The following is a 22,400-nucleotide window of genomic DNA, read 5'->3' as shown; positions in this document are numbered from 1 at the left end:
TAAAAAATTTAGATCTTGTTGATTGAATTAAAAATCTAGTTATGTATAATAAAGAGCCAAGGATAGCCAAAAACAAAATAAATTAAAACATAAAGTTTCTTGATATTATTACTACTTAGTTGTTACAATTCAAGGATATTTTATTACAACATAAGATTAATAAGACGTTGTACCTAAATTAACTCTTTTTTAAGAAAGTGATAACAATAGTCATCTATATTAACAAAAAAAAAGTTAGGAAAATTATCTGCCCCAAAATTAAAATTGAAGAATTAATAAGGTGTTAGGCACTTACGCCTAAACTAACTCTTTTTGTTAATATATAGTCCATAATTAATTATGAGCTTAAATATTTTTTTGTCATTGTAATCAGTTTTTTTTGTTTTTTGTTCTTGTAATTTTTTTAATTCTTGTAAATTATGTTTATTTTATTTTTTTCCTTTAAGTGGTTTAGATCCTCCATCCCACTCTAATTATAAGATTCTTTCAATTAATTCTTGTCCACTAAAAAAAGTAATTAATTTAATTAATTACATTGAATATGTTAATTATTTGTACTATCATTATGAATTTATCATTTTCTTATCTTTATCTGCCTAATTGTTTCTCATGAATGTTAGGAGAAAAAATAATTAAGTTAAAATAAGTAGGAAAAAAATAATTAATGCATTTAAAAATTAGAAAATGATCTTATGAAAAAAGATAAACAAATTTTTTAAAACGAGCTAATTGGACACAAGAGTAGTGTTTTGAACAATAAAAAAATACTTTCAAAATATAAGTAAAATATAATTCTGAAAATCAAGTTACCTCTTTACTCAAACAAAATACTATAGACTTGAACTTATTTTTCTTAATCTTATTAAAGTGTGGCAAAAGAAAATGATGGGCTTGTTGGAGTTGGATCATGGGCTTAATTTCCACAAATGATGGGCTTTTGGGGGTGATAAGGCTAGTCGAGTTCCGCTAAGGAATTGGAATGCATGGTGATGATGATAAATCCACGTGGAAGATGGGACAATGACTATGTGGTCGTTAGTTACTGCCACTGGTTTTTGGTTGGATGATGCTGTTGGGAGTTTCATTGCCTCACTTCTCATTCTTAACGATTCCTTTTGAGTTGAGTTCAGATACCAGAAAACCGAAGTGAAGGGAGTGAGAGATGACAGTACTGTCTCCTTCTCTTTCTCTGCCAAAGTTGCATTCTTCTTTTCTTTGTTGCCCTCTAAAATCCAAGCTATCATCATCAGCTACAAATAGAATTCAACAAAAACCCACTTCTTATCCACGCATTAGAGCTTTGGACCTTGATCAAAACACGGTTGGTTCTTTATTTAAGAATCATATTCTTTCTTTTTGTTGTTTTAGTCAGATTGAATTGTTACATTACATTGTAAATGTTTTTAATTTCAGGTTGTGGCTATAAGTGTAGGCCTTGTTAGTGTGGCTGTTGGGATTGGCATTCCAGTGTTCTATGAAACCCAAATCGATAATGCTGTGAAGTGTTTTGACTTTACGCTATACCATTGATTTTACCTTATTTTAATTATCATCTAATCTAATGTTTTGGCATTTCTAGTTGGGTTTTGATTACAGCTTCTCTTTGTTGCAGGCTAAGCGAGACAACACGCAGCCCTGTTTCCCATGCAATGGATCTGGCTCTCGTAAGTATTAGTATCTTTTATTTTTCTCTATAGGGAAAATTTTCCATGTTGACCATTATTAAAGCAGGTCACAAGTAGTAATTGTAGTAGAATGAGGATGCGTTCAGCTAAATACCTCCAAGTGTTAATAAGTTCTTATCACATAAGAGATTATGTCAAAATTTTGACCATGAAACTTGCTAAAATGAGCTAACTTCATAAGGTTGATATAAGTTCTTCCAAATGCCTCCTGGGTCTTAGGAGGTGGAGGCACTCACTTGCTGAGGTCCAAACACTTCTTAATTGCAGCTCTTATGAGCCCCCCATTTGGGTGTTAGAATTCAATTGGAAGGTGTGAGACTTGAGTCTCAAATTGGAAGTGTTAAGGCTAATACTAGCTTGTTAGAAATAAGCTCTATATAGAGAGAGCACTTACCTACTGTAAATAATCTTTTATCCTTTTTCAATCAATATGGGTGTTTTCTATTTACTTTTGTCAAATGTTAATTGTTAGTATTGTTAGTTTATGTTAGCAGAGGTAATCAAGCCTGTGATCTTTTTCCTCTTTCCTTCTCCCTTAACTACTCAACCCATCTTATATTTCCATATGGGTGTTTTCTATGGAATTGGAACGCCTCTACTATTCTTTGAGTTGTATGATGTGTGACCATATCAAATGGGTGCTACTAATATGGAATTCCAGTGTTAAGGCTCTCCAACTACAGCAAGTAGCTTTTTGTGGTGTGGTTCTTGCAAGATTCTTATCAATTGGTATGAGAGCATTTCATCATGTTTTTCGGCTACAAATGAGTGTTGTGGGTGGTGATGCATTACATTGAGTCCCATATTGAAAGTATGAGATTTATAAAGTCTTGGCCTCAACTGCTAGCTTTTCTCTTTTGGTGTAGTTGACCCAAGGTTCTTATAAGTGGATAGGGAAATTGAAATGGATAGCATCTGGGGCGTTGAGCCTCACCATTCTCTTTGCATGTCCCCAATTGCTGCCCATTAAATTGCTAACACAAAACAACATTGTTTTCCATGTTGTCAATCAGTATTTATTACAATGAGACAAAATCTGAACTTTTTCCCCTCAAATCCAAATACAACATAATTTGTGCCAGATAATAGGCTGTAAATGTAATCAGTTCAACTCTAGATAGTGAAGTACTTGGTTGTATAGTTACAGTAAACTAAATTAGTGTATTTTTACATATGCAAAGAGGTTGTTTCCAAATTCAAATCTATGACCAACCAGTCAGTCACCAAAGCGCAGCTTTACTGCTGCGCCAAGGCTCACCCTTGCTTATGCAAAGAAGTTGTATAGTTTCACTTTAAGGATAATTATTATCTCCTTGAAGTATGTCATCTTTTTATGTGCCATGGTGTGAATTTGTAGAGTTTCAAGTCAAAAGATAAGATGTATGCACATTGGGAATTAAATTTTTTTATGACTAAGGTTTAGGTAGTTTAAATTAACTCTCAGAGACACTTTGTCTTCCCCATGAGTGACTGAGTGAAAATTTACAATTAATTATACTGTACAACATAAGAATGAAAAAGGCAAACAATTCAACTGTGCTGAATTAATAAGAATGAAGAAGAGAAGAAATCACTAGTTATGACAATTTGATTGTCTCAGCAATACAGCTAGCTAGGGATATGCTATTTCATATATTTACCAGTTTAAACTTCTTTCCTTTAAAACTGAGAATTAATTGTTGAGTCTTTTTTGACCAATCTTGTTTGAAATTGTTACACTTTTATTTCCAGAAAAATGCAGATTTTGCTTGGGAAGTGGCAATGTGACAGTTGAACTCGGTGGGGGTGAGAAGGAGGTGTCTCGATGCATAAATTGTGATGCTGTTGGTTCATTGACTTGCACAACTTGTCAGGGATCAGGAATTCAACCTCGTTACCTTGACCGCAGGTATGGAATTCTGCAGCCTAAATTTTCCCCTTTGTAATTTAAGACAAAATTTATATACAGTTCTTTAGTGCTTTCGGTATTGCTCGCTAATCAGAATTAGATTATTCATCTCGTTAGCTTAGGTTGACATTTAATGCAAATCTTTATTACATAGATTACCAAATAGAAACTATAATTTTGATTGTAAACTGTACCAAAAGAACATAAGGAACTTCATCTAAGTTTGGTTTATAATTTTATCAATTGAACAAATTTAGTGATACCATGACAATTTTGTCAATAAGCACTCATTTTGCAATAGCAATGAGACTATAAGGAATGATTCAGCATATAAGAGGTTAAAAGGATCAATGATTATGAGAAACCTTAAATTACTGCATCATATAAGTTTCTTTAACAAAAACTTGAGCATTGCTTAGGTTAGTGTGTAGCTTCTAGTAAAATCACATCTGGCTATAAACTGACGATAATTATAGAAGTTTGTTGAAGTCTTCTCCATTGTATTGTCAACCATTGTTTTGTTTCATATTTATCAGAGAGTTCAAAGATGATGACTGAGGCAAGCTAAGAATAAGTGGTGCCGATTTTGTTTCTAATTGTGAGGATATTGTACTCATGTAATTTCTTTGATTTGTGTACACACGTAATACAAATAAAACTGTCAAAATCATGTTGATGCTTTCATTTGGTTTACATTTTATTCGGTGATATTAGGCCACTCACTTTCGTTGCTTATGTGTGTAAAATTTTGACATTTTCTAGGCATTAGTTTATTCAATTGTTCAATGTCCCGTGTTGTAAGAAAATGGACAGGTCTGGTAAAGTTTCATAAATTATTGCGGGTCTATGCTTATGTAAAGAACTCAGGATAGTTCATCACTTGCGTTAAACATATTCTTTTTTTATCTGCCATGTTAGTTTAAATATTTCATCAACAGATTCTATCAAAATTTCGTTATTTCAATTTCTTGTCTTTATTACGTTTTTATTAAGTTTAAAATACTCTTTCAAGACCTGCTGTTATGTATGGGTTTGAATTACACCTATTGAATCATGATAGAGTCTAACATGCACAAGTGGGATAGGTCTTGCACCGTGCCAAAGAGTTTTGAACCATTGAATTCCTGAACAATAATTCACGAATCATACCATATCATGAATCGTAAAATTCGTAGATTCACGATCAATAATAAAACAAGTGGGATAGGTCTTACTATTTTTAAGTCTTGTGTACATATGGAACTTCATCTAAAATAGTTTATTTGTTTAAAATTGAAGGGGAAAAGATTGGAATCATAGTTCATTAACACGTCTACATAAGGAAAAAGCTACGCAATGGTTCGTTCAATTACAAACAAACTTTTGATGGGACATCGACCAATACTAATTTCGTCGCTTTTATGTCTTATTTATAACTTCCATGTGTGTTAATAGGTGGTAACCACTTTCATTCCACTCACTGGGGAAAGAATTATGCTAATTCTGTATTTGGATTAGGTATTTCTGGTACCAATTTATTATTATTAATACAATTATTTGGCTGATAAAAAAAGTCGCTATTATCAAAGCTTAGATAGTTTTTAGTTTCTTTTGCCTTCCTTTTAATCTTTTGAAAAGGGGAAAAAGGAAAAATGGAAAGACTGATGCTCACAAAAAGCGTGTGATTCCTATTTCCATGGGATATATATACCTTATCAAGCATGCTTATGCTTATCCAAAACCAGAAATTAAAGAGGAAAAAAAAGCTATAGAACAAAATGAATTGAAAGTCGTGGGGCAAAGGGTGTCTTAATTATTATTATAATCAAGGATATCTAATGAATTTATTTAAATTCATGAAAGTTTATTATAAATTCTTTAATTTATTTTATTAAATTTCATAAAGAAATTATTAAAACATTTTCTTAACTTATTTCAACAAATTAATATTCAAATGTACAGATAAATGGCCGTTTAATAAACATTTTATTAATTAAGATTTAAATAGGCTATTTATTGCTTAGGGTTCATTTATTTCATCTATTTTTCATAAAAAATACTTTTATTTAAAAAAATGTTTTGAAAATATTAGTATATTTATTTTAACTTTTAAAAAAAAGTCATTTCTTATTAATTTTATAAAAATATTGATTAATTCAAATAGCACATTTTTTATTAGGAGTGAGTGTGAACCTGGCATGGATAGTGGTGGAGCTTAAGAGGAATAAGATTAGGGAAAAGGAGCATAATTCAGCGTATGATATTATTGTGTGCTCCAAGAGTCCATAAAACACTTAATTTATTCAACCACGCTAGACATCATATTTTTTAATATTTATCTTTAATTTTTACGGAAAAAAAAAGAAATATTACCACAATAGTAAAGCATTAACAATAGACAGCAGCATAGTCGCAGGATTTATTTCAGAGATGCATTTCACTCCTCATAACATAAGAAATATTATTATGAGTCATAAATAGAGCTTTGAAACCTTAGATATGCTTTTTCTAATTTTTACACACTTAACTAATGTCAGTTTTTATAGATATATAATTACTGGAGTTCAGCTTGTATAAAATGAAATTGGATCTAGCTTTTATCGATCCAAAGCATTTTGAACCAATAGGACAGGAACAAATTGCAATGGGTTCGATCATTCAATGGTCACCATTCGTTGATTAGAATAAGGCACACAAAAATGTAGTTTTGACTCAGTACTTGAATAATTTTTTTTAAAACAAAAAAGATGAAACAAACAAGGATGATGATGGAAGTGGCTTACAATAATTACAAGATAATATTCATCTATCATAAACTTAATAATACTAGCAAATGTCTATTCATTTCATCCAGAATTCCAAGCTCATAAATACCGATGGAAGTTCATCATGTCAACATTGCACCCCCCCTCTAATTCATTTTTTCTTTATTTCAATTTGTCACAATCGTTGCCTTTCCATATCAATCTTTTAATTGAAAGTTGTCTTTAACAACCCGCTACTAATCGTTGCAACTTACGTAAAATAATTAATTTACGAGTCCACATTCAGATGCTGATCCATAACTATTCTTTCTTTTGCAGTGGTGTTCACTTCGGATGAGTGAAAAGGGTGGCTAATTAGCTAAGGAATATTCTTATTGATTAAGAAATTAAAAAAAATATTTATTGTATAAATTATAAAAAAAATAATAAACAACATAATTTTTCGTCTTTCAATAAAAAAATTCCTTAATCAATATTTTTAAAAAACATTATATTTTTCATACAAAAATAGTTTGATATGCCTAAAGTCAACAACTAACCTTGTTGAATAATACTAGTAATAAGGTGTTCCGACCAAGATTGGATAATTAATATATCTAGAAATTAAAAAAAATTCTAAAAAAAAACAAACAAATTTTTAAAAGAGGTTTTATAATTAGAAACACAAAATAATAATAAGGTATGAGTATATTTAAAAGAGTGTATAAAATTGTGTTACTCAGTATATTTCTATCATAAAAGCAAAACACTTTATCTGGGTTGGGCTAAGATCGGATAATTTGTTCATGGATCTAATTTTATAATATAAATCTTTGAGTGACAAATTTATTCAATAAGTATTGGTTAAATTATTTCATAGGTTCCTAAATAATTGATAATTTTTAATTAGGTTCTGAACTATATTTTTTTCATTTCGGTCCTTCACTTGTACTTCCTCTATCTCTGCATAAGGCTCTTTTTTAGAAAATTGTTTATCTTTTTTTATAAGATTATTTTATAATTGTATCTTATATTAATTATTATTTTTCTAAAATACTTTTAATTAATAATTTTTTAGTCAAAAAATAATAAATCTTAGAAATTAAGGAGATAATATCTTTCTCTCTCGCATTAGGATTGAAAAAGATGAATAATAGTTAGGTGAGAAACAATGAAATAAAAAGAGAGATTATTAATTAAAAAATATTAACGATAATTTTAGAAGAATATTATAAATTATTGAAAATTTTAATATTATTAATTAAATTAATCAATTTTCTTAAAGGGTGTATTAATTGATAGGATCTTTTATATAGAAATGCTGGGGATGTTTATTTTTGAATTGGATCCTGTTGCCTAACAGTCGTTACGGAAAACACCACGACCTAATTAGAACATAAATATAGTATTGTCACCTTTGTAGGTTTACACTGAATATTCTTACATCTCTAAGTTGGTATTTTCACTTTTTCATACTAGTATTATGACCTTTACAACTCAGTTCAAGTATTTTTTTCACAAACTCCACCTTACAGCAACCTAGTTTAGTACAAACTCACACAACTAACTCAAACAATTAATTTTTTTTAATGATAGTTGGAAAAAATGACCTGATTAAAAAATAAAAATAAGTTTAAAGACCTAATTAAAAAAATTAGTTCAAAAACCTAATAAAAAGTTGTCAAATATCTCAGGGAGACGGAAAATAATTTACCATAAGTATTTAATTTTTGCAATTCACATTTGATGTAAGCTACTAACCAAAATAGTATAACAATATGTTAGAGCAGCTGTAAAAAAAAAGTTACAGCATCTATTTCTTGAATTTTTAAAAATATTACTATAATAACTTTTATCAGTAGTTTTAAATTACTTTTGTTATTGTTTTTTTAATCATCATAATTAGAACTATTTACTTGATCAACAAAAGTTGATCTAATTAGTAAGGATTAGACTCATATCTCATAAAGATGTGAGTTTAAATCTCATTGTTGATTTGAGGATCTTATTAGTGGATAATTTATATTTAACTTTATAAATGTTCATCCAATTCACCCTTTTATGTACAAAAGAAAAAGAGTCTTCAACTTTTTGTGAGACTCCAATGTATTCTCGTAAATTTCTGTTATTTGAGTTGATTATTAGATTAATTATCGATCCATGATTTAATCAGACCTAAAATCCTTTATTCCTCATTAAAAATATATTAGGCGGGAATCCAACCCAATAAATTGTTCTTTTGTAAACTCATCGGCTATTCTTAACTTACATCCATTCACTACTAAAAAAAGATCTTTTTACAACGCACTATCAACATCGATCAAATGATAAACGTTGTAGTAGCTTGTGCGGTGGCATTTTTGTAAATATAATACATATACAAGGACGTTTGGTTGCAGCACCGTCTTAGTAGGTTAGGCAGGGTATTTTCGCAATTACCTCTAAGTTATCTAAGACGGTGTATCTATAAAGCCCGTGGTAGAAATGGTAAAATACAACGACGTGTGTACGTATACACCGTCGTAAACATTAAACAATAAATTCCAAAGGTCGCACTCTCATTCCTAAATCGAAAACCCTAGCTCGAGCTCTCAGTGTTCTCCTTGACTTGGCACTGTATACTCTAGCACCATCGTGACGTTCGGCAACGAATCATAGGTGCACCCCCCTGAGCTTCGCGTACACGTGTTCCTGACTTTCTGACTGTGGCTCGTGTCGCGCCCTGCAAGTGTTCGCCAAAGTAAGCTCTTCAGCTAACTTTTGATGCTGAGTTAGGTTAAAACCAAACTCTAAAAGAGAGATGAACTCGAGGAATAAATTCTTGTATATTGAGTTCGGGTTTTGCAGTAGTTGGGTCGTAGGTTAAAGCATTTCTCTTGGTTGGTGTCATCCCTGGTTTTGAAGCATAGTTATGTTTGTCCATTTTGGTAGTTTCCCTTGGTATTGTATGGCAGGGTTCCTATTGTTGATTGATTATCATTTAATTTAACTAAGAGCCTGTTTGTTTTCAACTATGGTACGAGTGATTTTGAGCAATTGAATAATGTATTAAACTTATGTGTCTAAGTTAATCTCGGTCATAGATTTTTTACTCTTATGTGTATGACAGTCAGAGGACTTCATTTTGGTAGCTTGCCAAACATCTACCAAGTTGCTGAGTGCCCGTTATTTGACTGGTAAACCAAGTTTGTAGCTTTTTACTTAAGTGAGGTACTGTTGGTTCAAGAGAGACTTTAGGTTTACAACAGTGAAATGAACTCAGCTTCAATGTAGTATAGATTTGTAAAATAGTGTTGGTGTTCAACAAATTTTGTAACTACTATAGGTTCTTTTAGAAGTCTTAGAGCATTTGAATTTGTTCCTTGTTTGTTGTTCTTGATTTGGGAGTTACTGCATGTATGTTTGAATTTGTTCCCTGTTTGTTGTTCCTGATTTGGGAGTCAGAACTATTTTACTCTTGCTTGTGTGTCATTTTTTAATTTGGAAGTGCTTTTTATTTTAACCTAAACATGTGTTGAATATCCAATACCTACATAATGATCCAGTCAACATTGGTCATTATGCTGGCACCGATTTAGAATATTATGGCTTTCTACATCGGACAATTGACGAACGTTGTTGAAACGTTAATCTATCATCGACTATACATTTTGCATCGTCTATGCACCGTTTTTGAATGTGAATTTCTATCGATGTAGAAATTGCGCTTTCCACTAGTGATTGCATATTACATTTTCTTTTTAAGCGTAAGAAGTGATTCATACACAAAAGTTTATATAAACGGGTGTACTTTGTCAACGAACAAAAATAGAAAAATAGCTAAACGATTTAAGAACTGAATAATTGTTTGAAATAGCTATTTAGAAAGTACCCATCACTTGACTGAAGCAAGCCTTACTATATAGCACAGAATCTATAAGCTCCGACGATTAATGATGGAAGTTTTCTGGTGTTACGTTCTTTGATCATACAGATCAGATTCTGATCGATCCGCGATAACACAATGTCAGCCATAAGGCTTGATTTGTATTGAGAAAGCTATTTTCTAATGGGGCAGAGAAAATATGTAGATTCGACTTGGTTAACTTCAAGTGTCTGAATTTGGCAATTTGCAGTGTTAACTGTTTATAACTGTTGGTTCATCTCCCAACTTTGCTTTGGTGCCACGCCACAGTGCTTCGGGACATATTCCTGGTAAAATCAGCAAGAAGATAACAAATAAACAACTCACATCAAATCAAATTGGATATATATGTTAATTATCACATGTTAGCCACATCTATAGATATTATAACAAACAAAAACAAACGAACAAAAAATTGTAGTAAAAGAATTATAATAAAATAAGTTGAACTTAATTATTCCATAAGTTAAAATTAACTCATAAGGTATAAGTTTTTTCATCTAATTTCTTAAAAATTATAATGTATAAGTTGGTTTTTTAAGTTATGTGAGAAATTCAATTCTATTTATCTTATTATTTTTTTTCCTATAATTAAGTGTTCAATGAAAATCTTATCGAAACATATATATTCTTTTTCTTTATCTCCTACATTTTTTTATTCTCCTAATTCTTACATAAAGTCACATCAAATGACAAGAAAAATAAAAGGAAAACAATGAAATGCTTATGTTAGGTATGAATGTGTATTATCATAAATAACATCGTGAGCTATTTGAATGAAGTTCAAGAAGGTATGATTTGCAAAACAATAAATTTAGTTAGAGCATGTGGCTGTATGAGATTGAAAATGGAAAAAATTGGGAATTGATTGTATTATATTTATATATGTAGGTACCTCAAGCTTGGAAATGAGGTCTTGGGCAGTTTGGGCAGAGACAATAATGTGACGGGCAGCGGGTGTAATGAAACCTTGGTCTACAGCATTGTCCATGAATGACAGCAACGAGTTGTAGTAGCCATCAACGTTCAACAACCCCACCTGCTTCATTTTCCCATTTTCCCCATTAATCATTCATTTCCAATGATTATGACCTGAGTTCTGTCTTTTCTTTATCATCATCGACCCATTATAAATATATACATATGCCATATATTAGTTAACACTTAAAATTTCAAAACTAATTTATTGTATTTTACATGTGATGTGAGAGCTAGGATAGGACATGTCAGAAATCAAAATATTCCTTCACATAGGGTTTAATTATAGACTTAAATATATATATATTTTTTATGTTATTATGATTTAGTGTTTTTTTAAGAAAAAAATTATTTTAATCCTTATTGTGTTTGTCTTATTTTTTTCTTCTTGAAAATGCTTCATATAACACTTTGAAAAAATATCATCAAAAGTATTTTAAGGATGAAAAATAAAATAATTTTTTTATAAGGACTAAAATAAAATAAAAAATTATTAAAAAAATGCTGAATTACAAGAAAAAAGATTTAAACCTTAATTATATATTAAAGTGATTATAGTGTGTGTCACATTTGTAATGGGTTTTAGTCTTTTCGATACGTGCCCAAGCTTACAGTAATGTTTCTTTGATACGAACTTATAATAATGAAAGTTTTAGTCTAGTCACTTTAGGTACATTTGCACTTTCTATTTTCTAGCTCTTCCTTAAATACTAATATTTAATATGCTAAAAAGAAAACCCATGAAGGGATTTGATTTTCAATATCTTACGGGTTTATCGTGGATTCCTAGTTGAGCCCAGGTGATCACTTCAAGTAGTTCTTCCAGGGTGCCATATCCACCTAAAGGAATACAAATTTTCAATAAAATCAGTATATTATATTCTTTCTTTTTTGTACATTAAAGGCTTTTTCTATAACTATATATGCAAATGCAATAAAAATGCATAAATTGAAACTTCAGAACCGCTGCAGGAATCTTATTAATTGTAGCATACAGTTGGTAGTTATGATCCGTTATTGATAAGGATATATTGAGAAGCTATTTTCTATGCGCGGAACACGGGACAACAAAAGATATTTGCCTCCATTTTATTTTTTTTTAAATTATGATGAGAACTTCAAAATTTAAATTTAAATTGTTTGACTATTTTTATAATTTTTTTTCCTTAAAAGAGACTATTAAAAGAAAATAAAAGTGCAGATGACAGAGAGAAAGAGAAAGGAGAGAGTGATGAAGATCTTAGAAAAGATAGAGAAAGAAAAGTCATTTTTTTAAATTAAGTTTCTTCGCCTAATTATTACTTTTATAAAAAAATCACTCGTTTTTTATTTTATTTTTATAAAAATTAATCTACTTAGTTATTTTAAGAGTTTTCCAAAAAAATATATTTGATCTGCTTTTTCTTTTAAAAAAAAGAAAACCCCCAAAAAAAGTTTAAACAAGCACTAAAGGGGAAAAAATAATACATGTTTAAAATTTTAGGAAATCAGTAAAATAAATTTTATTAAGAAAATGATATTGAATTTATCTTATAGTATTCAGTGCGTAATATAAAAAGGGACCACAAAAATTGACTAATACTTTGATAAATATATTAATTTTTTAAGTGCTTCAAAAATAGAAGGCGAGAAGAGGATTTTTATTATTATTATTATTATTATTATTATTATTATTATTATTATTATTATTATTATTATTATACGAGGCTTTTAATTAAGCTTAGATGAAGAGGAAGGCCAAACCAATTTATTTACTATATATTAGTTGTACATAAACAGTTCAAACTCAGCACTTGTCACCAGTGCGACGTTCAACTTAATTTCCTTTAAGTTACGTTTTATGTCTGCATTCGTTATTATTAGTCTTTCAATTACTTTTAATTTTAACCTTTCACCTTTTGAATTTGAGAAATTTATTTTTGTAAATAATAATAATAATAAGAATAAGAAAAGTATTTATCATCCAGGCTCTGTCATTGATGAGAAGCTTGATCATTCATGAAATATTCATAACAGGAACTTTTTGTACTGGTGAAAGGATAAAATGCTTTAAGATGGTTAAGAAACATATCCACATATAATATTAAAATTATTATAATTAAGGAATATACACATGAAAATAAAATTTTGATAGGAAACTAAATGAAATATAAAATTAAATTATTTTTAAAAGATAATTTTTTTTAAAAAGTTCCATGTGACGATTTTATTGAGAGTTTTTATCTTATAAATAACTAGATAAATTATAATTAAATATATTTAAATAAAAACATAAAATTTATATCATTCATCACACAAATACTAATAAAATATATATAGAGAAAGAGAAAGAAAAATAAATGTAAAAATATAAATAAAAAATAAAAAATATCAATATGGCCATACCTTATAGATTTTATTATTTAAATATAGATATCAATTCTTACTTAATATTTAGGAAGGAAAAGAATAAATAATATGATGTAGGCAGTTGAAAGAAAGAATGTGTGGGCAAAATTGATAAATTGAATAGTAGTTATCGCAGAAAAGGTGAGAATCTGTGCAATCACATCATATTGATAGATAATTGAGAAGAAAGAAAGAAAGAAAGAAAGAGATGAACCTGGCAGTGCAATAAATGCATCGGCTTCTCTCGCCATTTCTGCCTTGCGTTGGTGCATACCCGACACTGCCCTCACTTCTCCTACACTCTCCCCCGTTATCTATTTTTTTATTTTTTTTATCCATCAATTCACATTTCTAGTTATAATTAATTCATCAATTTAATTATTTATTAAAAATAAAATACCTCTATTGGCATAAGAGTAGTTGGAATGACCCTGCAATAATATTAATATTAATAGGAGATAAGAATGTTCAAAATTCAATCAAATCGATTATATTTTTTTATATTTAATTTCAACAATTTTTTATTTAAAAACTAAATCATATCGCATCGCAAATACCTTATTTCAAATGTTATGTGGATACAAGCTTTTTAACACACAAAATTCATGTTATTTTGATTTGGAGTCACAATTTTTTTTTATTATACATGGCATATCATTTTTTTTTATGGGGAAGTGAGATCATTCATACATTTAGGATACAACTTTGACACTAATAGAAAATGAATCACTATGATAAGGAAAAGTGTGATTCAAAGAGATAAAAATTGAAACAGACAAATATGATTTGATTGGCGAATCCGAAAAAAAAATAAGAAGGAAGAAAGGTTCTTCACATTCAACATCATATGAGAAGTGCAGAAAGAAACAGACAGCGAAATAATATTTACCCTAACACGTGGCGTCCACCATCAAACACAACTTGTGAGATTAAACCCATCAACCCAATACTCCCTCCTCCATAAACCAAGTCGATGTTCCTCTCCACCTGCATCCAATCCTCATTTCGTCATCAATCTAATTCATTAATTAAACTTATAGTAATAATTAACTAATGACCCTTCAATTATCTAAGGGTTATTATAAATACATATTGGGTTCCCTGATTACCGATTACTAATTAATATTCCAACTGATAAAAGATTTTAATTAGCCAAAGGAATTACTCTGATTTGGTACATAGTTTGAAGAGAATTGATTGGTGACAAAATAAGTTGTGTGATAGTCTTCTTTTATTGATTAATATTAGTTGTTAAAATGTTAATTTTGTTAGAAGGAGACTCTATTTTTTTTTCCTTAATCATTTAATCCAATTTATATCTCCATTGTGTATAATAGTATATGGTCTAATGATAAAAAGAATAAATAAATGAAGAAGTGATGATTGGAGACAAAAAAAATGATTTTGTCTGAATTGAAGAAGAGAGAAATAATAATAATAGAGAAGTGTATGTTGTGACATTACAAGTTGTTTGGCGAGTTGGATTGCAGCGTGTTGGTAGCTGGGGTTCTTGCCATGGCTGGTGTCACAGAACACACAGATTCGTCTGAACCTAGACGACTTCATCATTTTCATGGCTTGCTGTTCAATTTCCATAAATTAATAATAAAACTGAACAATTGTATCTATTGATTTTGGATAGCTAGAGGGTGGGTGAATGAGCTAAGAGAAGTGGAAAATTAATCAGAGAAGAATTGAAGAATGGAGAGGGAGCAATCTTTTTTTGAAAACAAATGCACCAAAAGTGATAGATAATCTCTTAAATAAATAAATCTCAGAATCAGATCCATCTTCTATGCCCCCTTCCCACACACAAACACGATAATAATATCGCATATCAATGTCTGCAATGCATCATATCTTACATCATTCTCTCAATTTATCGTCATCTCCACTCGTGACATATTCTTCATTTTATGAAACTGATTTGAGTTCCTCTATCCTTATATTTTTCTTTTCTTTTTGAATTTTGTATTTTGCATTTTTCTAATTTAATTAAAAAATGCAAACAGTTCCAGACTTTTAATAATCACAAAGTCTCTTATCATTTAAGAATCGAGATCAATAAGCATTTATATACCCCTCTTCCATAAACCACACTAAACAATCTTCTGCCAAAAATAAAATTGTGTAGACTTTCGAGCATCTAAACGAATAATATATACCTTAACTGGTGATCCTAACACGTCCTGTGAACTTGAGGACGGAAAATATCCCTTGCAAGATTAGGAAAGATCACCAATTTTATCAAGGATTTATAGCCAAATGTACATATTATCTACTAACAAAGAAAACATAAGAATTCTGTAAAAAGAAAAAAGAAAACATAAGAATCAAAACCCTAATCACAGTTAGTGTAAGCCCCCTATTGGTTGTTTGGACCGTTCAAGTATCCATAAATCATCACGTTAAAATGAAACATCATTTATTACTATTACTTTTGGAAACAAAAAAACTATTTCAATTTTGAATTTGAGAAATTAAGTATAAACTGTGTGGAATTTATGCAACTTGCCTTTGTACACTTTTGTGCAAAAATTGAGAGTTAAGAGCAATTTTAATTAGATTTAATTCAAATTTTTAATTTAAAAATGATTATGAATAATTTCTTATTTTTCTTCATATGTCAGAGTATATAATCTACTTAACAATCTCTAAAACCTAGCTGAGTGTTTTTTTTTTTAATATTAAACTCATCCGTGACTAACCATGTTATGGGTCTGTCATTTTTTATATGAATAGAATAACATATTTTTATTTTATTTTATTTTTTAATCAACGTGATTAGAGTCTTAGGTTTTTCAATGGTACACGTGATATTCTCTTAAGTTTTAATTTTTTGATCGATCATGAGATCAATCATTGATCGGGTTTTAATCACATTTAAAGTTTAAGTTACACTTAAAATTTATTATTCCTTTTCAAAAGTGTATTATGTAAAAATTAAAAATTCTTTTTCTACAAATTTAACATATATTACCAACTATATTCATTGGACTGAACCGGATAATATTGGAATATAATGTTTGAGGAATATTTCTTTACTTTATTTATAAAATGATATTAAACTCATACTAAAAAAAATGATCCATCTGGCAAATGGATAAAAGTCCATCTTTTCACAGTTGCTAAGGAGTGTGGATCACTCTTTCCAATTTTCTTGCCAAGTTAAATGCTTCCATTTTGTGGATTTGTGGTCCTCTGTTTTCATTCTGAGGTATGATTTATTCCAAAAGAGTTAGGGATTGGATCCTTGTTTTAATATTTTGTAGAAAAAAGGAAAAGAGTTGAAGAGAAAAGAAAAGATGCACTGATCTAATTACATTTCGCTTTCAATTTCATTCATAGCCTTCCACGTATTTAAACCTTGTCAAAAACACATGCATTCTTCTCACAAGTAGGCCGCAGACGCAGTTTCCATTACCTTAGAATAGTGTTTCAATCTAGAACTTTACCTTTCTAGTTTACCAAAATAAGACGATATTATATCTCTTAAGTTTAAAATTTTTATCTATAATATTAAAATATGATGACACTACAAAAAAAATTAAAGTTGAAATGTTCAAATTTAAGATACTTTCAAGTTTCAACACTTAAAAAAACAAGGGTGTATTCAATTTAGATTTTGAAGGATTTTAAAGAATTTTTTTTCATAAAAAAAGTCTTAAGGTATTTAATTAAGATATTTAAATGACATAAATAAGTCTTATAATATTTATTTAGAATTATTTTAAAAAATTAAGAATACAACGATATTTAATAATATTTAATTAAGATTTTTTACAATTTAAAAAAATATAAAAAAAATTGATGGATTTTTTTTAGTATGTATTTTGGTAGATTTTATGTGATTTTTCAATAGAAAATATACATCAAATAATTCCAAAAAACTTGAGACTTTCTTGGATTTTTGTTTCTTTTTCTCTTATTACTCATAATTTGTTTTTTCTTTCTTAAAGGTAATATAGACATTCATATATAATATTTCATAACTTTCAATACCTTAATAATTTTCAATCACATGTTTTTACCACGGTCATATACAGGTTGCTTTCCCTTTCTCTTACTCTTGTAACAACTTTTCATTATTAAAACAAAAATAGAGTCATTTGCTATGTATTATGAACAGGCAGACGTTTTGGCTCATGGGGACTCTATTTTTTTTTTAATATATGTAGTTGTTTATGACACTCCTTATGGCTTATTCAACTTTTCATTATTAATACAAATACAATCATTCTCAATTATATATTCAAATGTGAGTTTATTTCAACACTAGAAAGGCCCGCACACGTATCATTTTAAGAATGGTAGATCAAATTATCTGAAACTCATTTCATTTATTAAAACTTATTCATGAAATTGGTTATTATACAAAGCCAAAACTTATTCATGAAATTGGTTATTATACAAAGCCAAGACTCAACTAGGAACCTTGTATTCCTCATGGTACACTTGTCCTAGAGTGTGCCCTCCCTCATGATTTGTGGATGTTGTTTATTATAACCCGTCCATTATTTTGCTGTCTTAAAAAAATCATTTGTTGTGAAAATAATTGTAATAACGAAAACCAAATTTAGTGGCTTCTTTCAATTGTCAATTGAATAAGATTTATCATGCTCAAAAGTTGAATCAAATATGATATAAAAAAGGGTCACATGACTCATTTATTCTTTATGAAAAAAATTAAGGATATTAAAGGTTTGTTGGATTTTTATGAGAGGAAGAAGAATTTGTAGATTATCAATTTTTTTTATAGATTCTTATAATTTTGAATGTTTTCTAAAAATTTATGGAACCCTTGTAAATCCATAAAAAAATTCAAATCTTATGAATTGATGTTTTATAAATCTATTAAAATCTAAATTACAAAATTCAAAAATTAAAAATTTATTTAAAAAAATTTAAAAGTTATTACATTCTCACAAAATGTTTTAAATTTCATATGATTATTTTAACTAAAAAATATTTTAAAATCTCAATCCAATACAACCTCCAAGACTAAACTACTCAAAGACACCCTTATGCCTTATATGATAAAGAATCCTAATTTTTTAAAGTAAGGAATTTTTAATCATAGCATTTTTAAAAATAATGTGATTTCTTCATTATTTAATATATATATATATATATATATATATATATATATATATATATATATATATTAAAATTATTAGATATTTTAAAAAAAATATTTTTTATTAAAATTTCCGTTAAATCTGAACCTCTTTAAAATAATTAGATTTAAACAATTTTTTTATTCCTATAATATTGGGATTTTTTTCATTTTAATTCTCTTAATTTTTTTCTATATTGATCCTATAAAATGTTTTTATTTATTTATAGTCCTTAATCTTACTATTTAAGTTCATATAAAATTGTAAACTTTTTATATAGGCACTTCTTACGATGTAATGTATAAAGTGGAGTACTCAATTATTTCTTATCATTATAATCAACCCCATTTTATTAATTATAAAATATTCATCACCCATTTTGAAAGGATTTTATTTAACTATCATTTTAATTTGAAGATCAATCTCATAATTATTCCCATGAAAGCAAATCGGATAAAAAAATTCATGATAAATTCCACTTTCCAAACTCATAATGCCACGTGAGAAATAATGGGTGGAACCAAAATACTGGTGGAATCCCTGTTCCAAACACACAATGCAAAAAGGTGGATCTTTCGGGTTCTCAGTTCTTTAATTTGTTTGTTGCCTTTTCATGGGAAAAAAAAAATCTTTCATTTACACGATGAATTATAATAAAATTTTGTGTTTACTTTTACTTTAACAAATATTTAGTAAAAAAAACCAAAAAAATTTCAATATAACTTTGTCAGGTTAAAACTATTCTACCTTTTCTTTCATACAATAACAACAATAAAATTTAAACTTAAAATTTCATACAAAGTTACAAACTACTCAAACCATGCATATATTCATCATATTATAATTAACAACCCTAATAGATTTAGCTAGGTAGCATAAGAGAAATCTGTTGCCATTTGTTAATTCTCATGGCCAAGGGTGAATCACCCTCTCTCGGAGTTAGTGCTGCATACATGAGGCCACTTAGTTTTATCTGATATACTTTACTAGTTTAGTATTCGATCTTTTCAATATATGAAATATTAAAATAGGATTTCTAAACTTGTATTCGGACTTCTGAGTGCTCTACCTATTATGGCAATAGGAATGAATCTTCCACGCCTCCTCCATTCAAACTTATCAAATTCAGAGCTTTCCCCAGAATCTTATCTAATTCAGTTGGTGCTTGCATTGCCTCGTGCTTCGTTGTAGACTCTTTATTGTGTTTGTATCATCTCTTTTCTTTTTGCTTTCTATGTCTTATTTGAAAAATCCTATACTCCGCAGCTGTGATTTTATGATTTGTCAATTTTTATCTTGAGCAATTAAAAACAGGTATTAGAAGTTTATAATAACTTAAACGCTATATACTCAATTAACTGAGTAAGATCCTTCATTATTTGTCTTAAATAACAAAAAAATGATTGTTTTTTCCTTTGGTATAGTACGTAATTCTTGCAAAAGAATATGATACTTTTTTAGAGCTTAATTTTAGTGTATCATTAATATATAACAATATTAAATTGTCCCTTATTAATAATATGTTATGACATCATTTAATAGATATTTGAAATATCAAAGCTTACTAAATAATAAAACACATTTTTTACATTCATAATTTATTCAACTAAAACTCTAGTTCTTAATCTTAGTTAGTGAGCCTGCTGTTTCCAAAAGGCAAGGCCATGTTATAAAATATAAACGACGCAATACTGGCCATAAACGTGAACATGATGTTTCTCTGGCATTCCTTGCATATTCCTATATTTAATTCAAGCAACATTATTGACTGTACAATAGAGTTGGTTTGAACATTGAACATATAATTTTTAATGAATATATAGTTTATTCACTATGAAAGGGTGCTTCAATTAGGTGGTGTTTGACCAAGGTTTATTTAAATTCACTAGGTTGATAACGTGGTTTCAGAAAATAAATTTGATAATTAGGGTGGAAGTTGTTACATTTTTTTTTATCGATAAATATTAATTTTAATTTATTAATAAGAGGAATCCAACACAAAATCTTTCTTTCTCGGTAGCACAGAATGAGGGGACTTATTAATTTGTTTGAAGTTTTATTGGGCAAGAAAGAATTCGGGGTGTATAGTCTTGATAGCTAACAAAAATATAAGTTTTATTCTTATACTAATTTATTATTTTCTCGATGGCTTTTCTTGGGTTGGTTACGTCCTATCGACTATATATCTACTCCAATGGCTTTGGCTAAAGAAATAGCCACTTGGCACATTACTAATTTTAATTGGTAAAGTAAGAAAGTAGAGAACAGCCATGGTATCGTGGTGACATGTTTGGAAGAGCCAAGAATCATGTTGCAAAAATAAATTTCATAAAACTATATACTATTAGTGATTTAATATAGATTGATTAGTGAATGGTTTGAGTAGGCTATAAGAAATCATAAATTTAAAATGTAGTGGTAGTAAAGAATGATAATAATTGTGACATGATCGATTGAAATTCCAACAATAAAAAATAAACAAAAAGTTTTTTTAAAAATTGATGATTTTCTTAATTTTTATCAGATTGATTGAATTTGAATAAAAAACGATCTCATATTTTAATCAGGTGGGGAAAAAAAAAACTATTCTTAACACTAAATAAATATTAAAAGCCGATTGTGAAAGGCGTAATGGCCAGGCCATGGCGTTGGCCAATAAGATGCATGTCGAATGTGGCTTCCATTATCTTTAAATGGTATCATTGGCTGTGGATTCTTCTCTTCCTATTTTAGATTAGTTAAATTATATAAATAGATAGGAGATTTAGCAACCAAAAATTTTATGGTATTGAATTAGCATAGTTTGAAGTGATCTGATAGTGATCCTTTAAAAATAATAGGCAATCATCATTGAAAACCACTGCTCGCAGATATTTGGAATCCATGATCGGATGCTTTTTTTGGGGAAACATGTATGATATCCTCGTGCTTTTTCGTAAAGGGAAGACATCATTACATCATATTAAGAGTATTATAGCTTTAGTAAATAATGGTTTGGCTAATTAGGACAATAAGTTTTGTTAAAGAACAATGTTGATAGGTGTTCCGAGTGTAGAAGAATTAAGTGTTAGATTGGTTAAAATATCTTGTAAAAAAATATTGATTAAAATATCATCTTGATCCATTACATTTTATGTATTTTTTTTAGTTTTGGTGTTTTATATTTCAAAATCTTCGTTTTGTTCTTTTATCTAAATGGACACAAAATGATCTTTTCGTTAGTTTTCTATTAACACAGTTAGTGTTTGATGTTTTATTAAGGTGTAAGCCTGTCAACCAAACGCGAATACGTGAAGTGTTGTTCCTGGACATTGAATTGGTGATGATAGGGGTCTGTAGACAACTAGCAATCCAGTATAATAAAAATGAGTTACCAAAAATGATTTTTGTTTTAGGGTTACGATTTGGGGGTGGAGACCTAAGAGTGTGAGAGTGCAAAGTGTTGTGGATTTATGATTCAGACATTTTGCTCTTTAAAATAATAATAATAATAGACTTATGTTTTTATTCATTGAAATTTGAAGCAAATCTGTTTTTTGTTCTCCAAATTGAAAAAAATAATTTCTCAAATTTCAAAAAATAACTTTTTAATCTCCAGAGCCAAAGAACATTGACGAAAGTGATGACTGACATTTGGAAGTGGAGACTATCAAATGCCAACACGTCACCACTTTGATCACTTCCATTAGTGTCATCTGAGTGCAGGAAGTAAAAACG

At 28.9% G+C, this 22,400-nt stretch overlaps 2 protein-coding genes across 4 annotated transcripts; one reads left to right on the top strand and one right to left on the bottom strand.

Annotated features, from left to right (window-relative positions):
- Window positions 1-1,036: 1,036 nt before the first annotated feature.
- Window positions 1,037-4,478, top strand: LOC114383327 (protein disulfide-isomerase LQY1, chloroplastic-like). The gene is made up of 5 exons (XM_028342977.1): window positions 1,037-1,321; window positions 1,414-1,497; window positions 1,613-1,664; window positions 3,417-3,573; window positions 4,110-4,478. The coding sequence occupies exons 1-5, from the start codon at window positions 1,163-1,165 to the stop codon at window positions 4,129-4,131; spliced, it is 474 nt and encodes a 157-aa protein (XP_028198778.1). The 5' UTR covers window positions 1,037-1,162; the 3' UTR covers window positions 4,132-4,478.
- Window positions 4,479-10,053: 5,575 nt separating this feature from the next.
- LOC114383739 (cytokinin riboside 5'-monophosphate phosphoribohydrolase LOG1-like) lies at window positions 10,054-15,412 on the bottom strand. Of its 3 annotated transcripts, none has more exons than XM_028343472.1 (7): window positions 15,031-15,396; window positions 14,456-14,553; window positions 13,967-13,997; window positions 13,781-13,880; window positions 11,948-12,018; window positions 11,096-11,242; window positions 10,054-10,487 (listed from the first exon to the last, which is right to left on the bottom strand). In XM_028343472.1, exons 1-7 carry the CDS (start codon window positions 15,160-15,162, stop codon window positions 10,422-10,424), a joined length of 645 nt encoding a protein of 214 aa, XP_028199273.1. In that variant the 5' UTR covers window positions 15,163-15,396; the 3' UTR covers window positions 10,054-10,421. The 3 variants fall into 3 exon arrangements, with proteins under 3 accessions (XP_028199273.1, XP_028199274.1, XP_028199275.1); XM_028343473.1 differs by having other exon boundaries at window positions 10,097-10,487; window positions 11,096-11,239; window positions 15,031-15,297; XM_028343474.1 differs by lacking the exon at window positions 10,054-10,487 and having other exon boundaries at window positions 11,200-11,308; window positions 15,031-15,412.
- Between the last annotated feature and the right edge of the window lie 6,988 nt (window positions 15,413-22,400).

Source organism: Glycine soja, chromosome 14 (genome assembly GCF_004193775.1).
Source record: "Glycine soja cultivar W05 chromosome 14, ASM419377v2, whole genome shotgun sequence".
Lineage (NCBI taxonomy): Eukaryota > Viridiplantae > Streptophyta > Magnoliopsida > Fabales > Fabaceae > Glycine > Glycine soja.
This window is presented reverse-complemented; position numbering and strand designations above follow the sequence as displayed.

Coding starts and splice junctions, on each gene's coding strand:
- LOC114383739 (XM_028343472.1), bottom strand. CDS start 15,162: ATGGAAATTGAACAGCAAGCCATGAAAATGATGAAGTCGTCTAGGTTC. Junction 14,554..15,030: donor TCCAACTCGCCAAACAACTT/GTAATGTCACAA, acceptor GATTGGATGCAG/GTGGAGAGGAACATCGACTT. Junction 11,243..11,947: donor TAGGAATCCACGATAAACCC/GTAAGATATTGA, acceptor GGGAAAATGAAG/CAGGTGGGGTTGTTGAACGT.
- LOC114383327 (XM_028342977.1), top strand. CDS start 1,163: ATGACAGTACTGTCTCCTTCTCTTTCTCTGCCAAAGTTGCATTCTTCT. Junction 1,322..1,413: donor TGGACCTTGATCAAAACACG/GTTGGTTCTTTA, acceptor TTTTAATTTCAG/GTTGTGGCTATAAGTGTAGG. Junction 1,498..1,612: donor AAACCCAAATCGATAATGCT/GTGAAGTGTTTT, acceptor TCTTTGTTGCAG/GCTAAGCGAGACAACACGCA.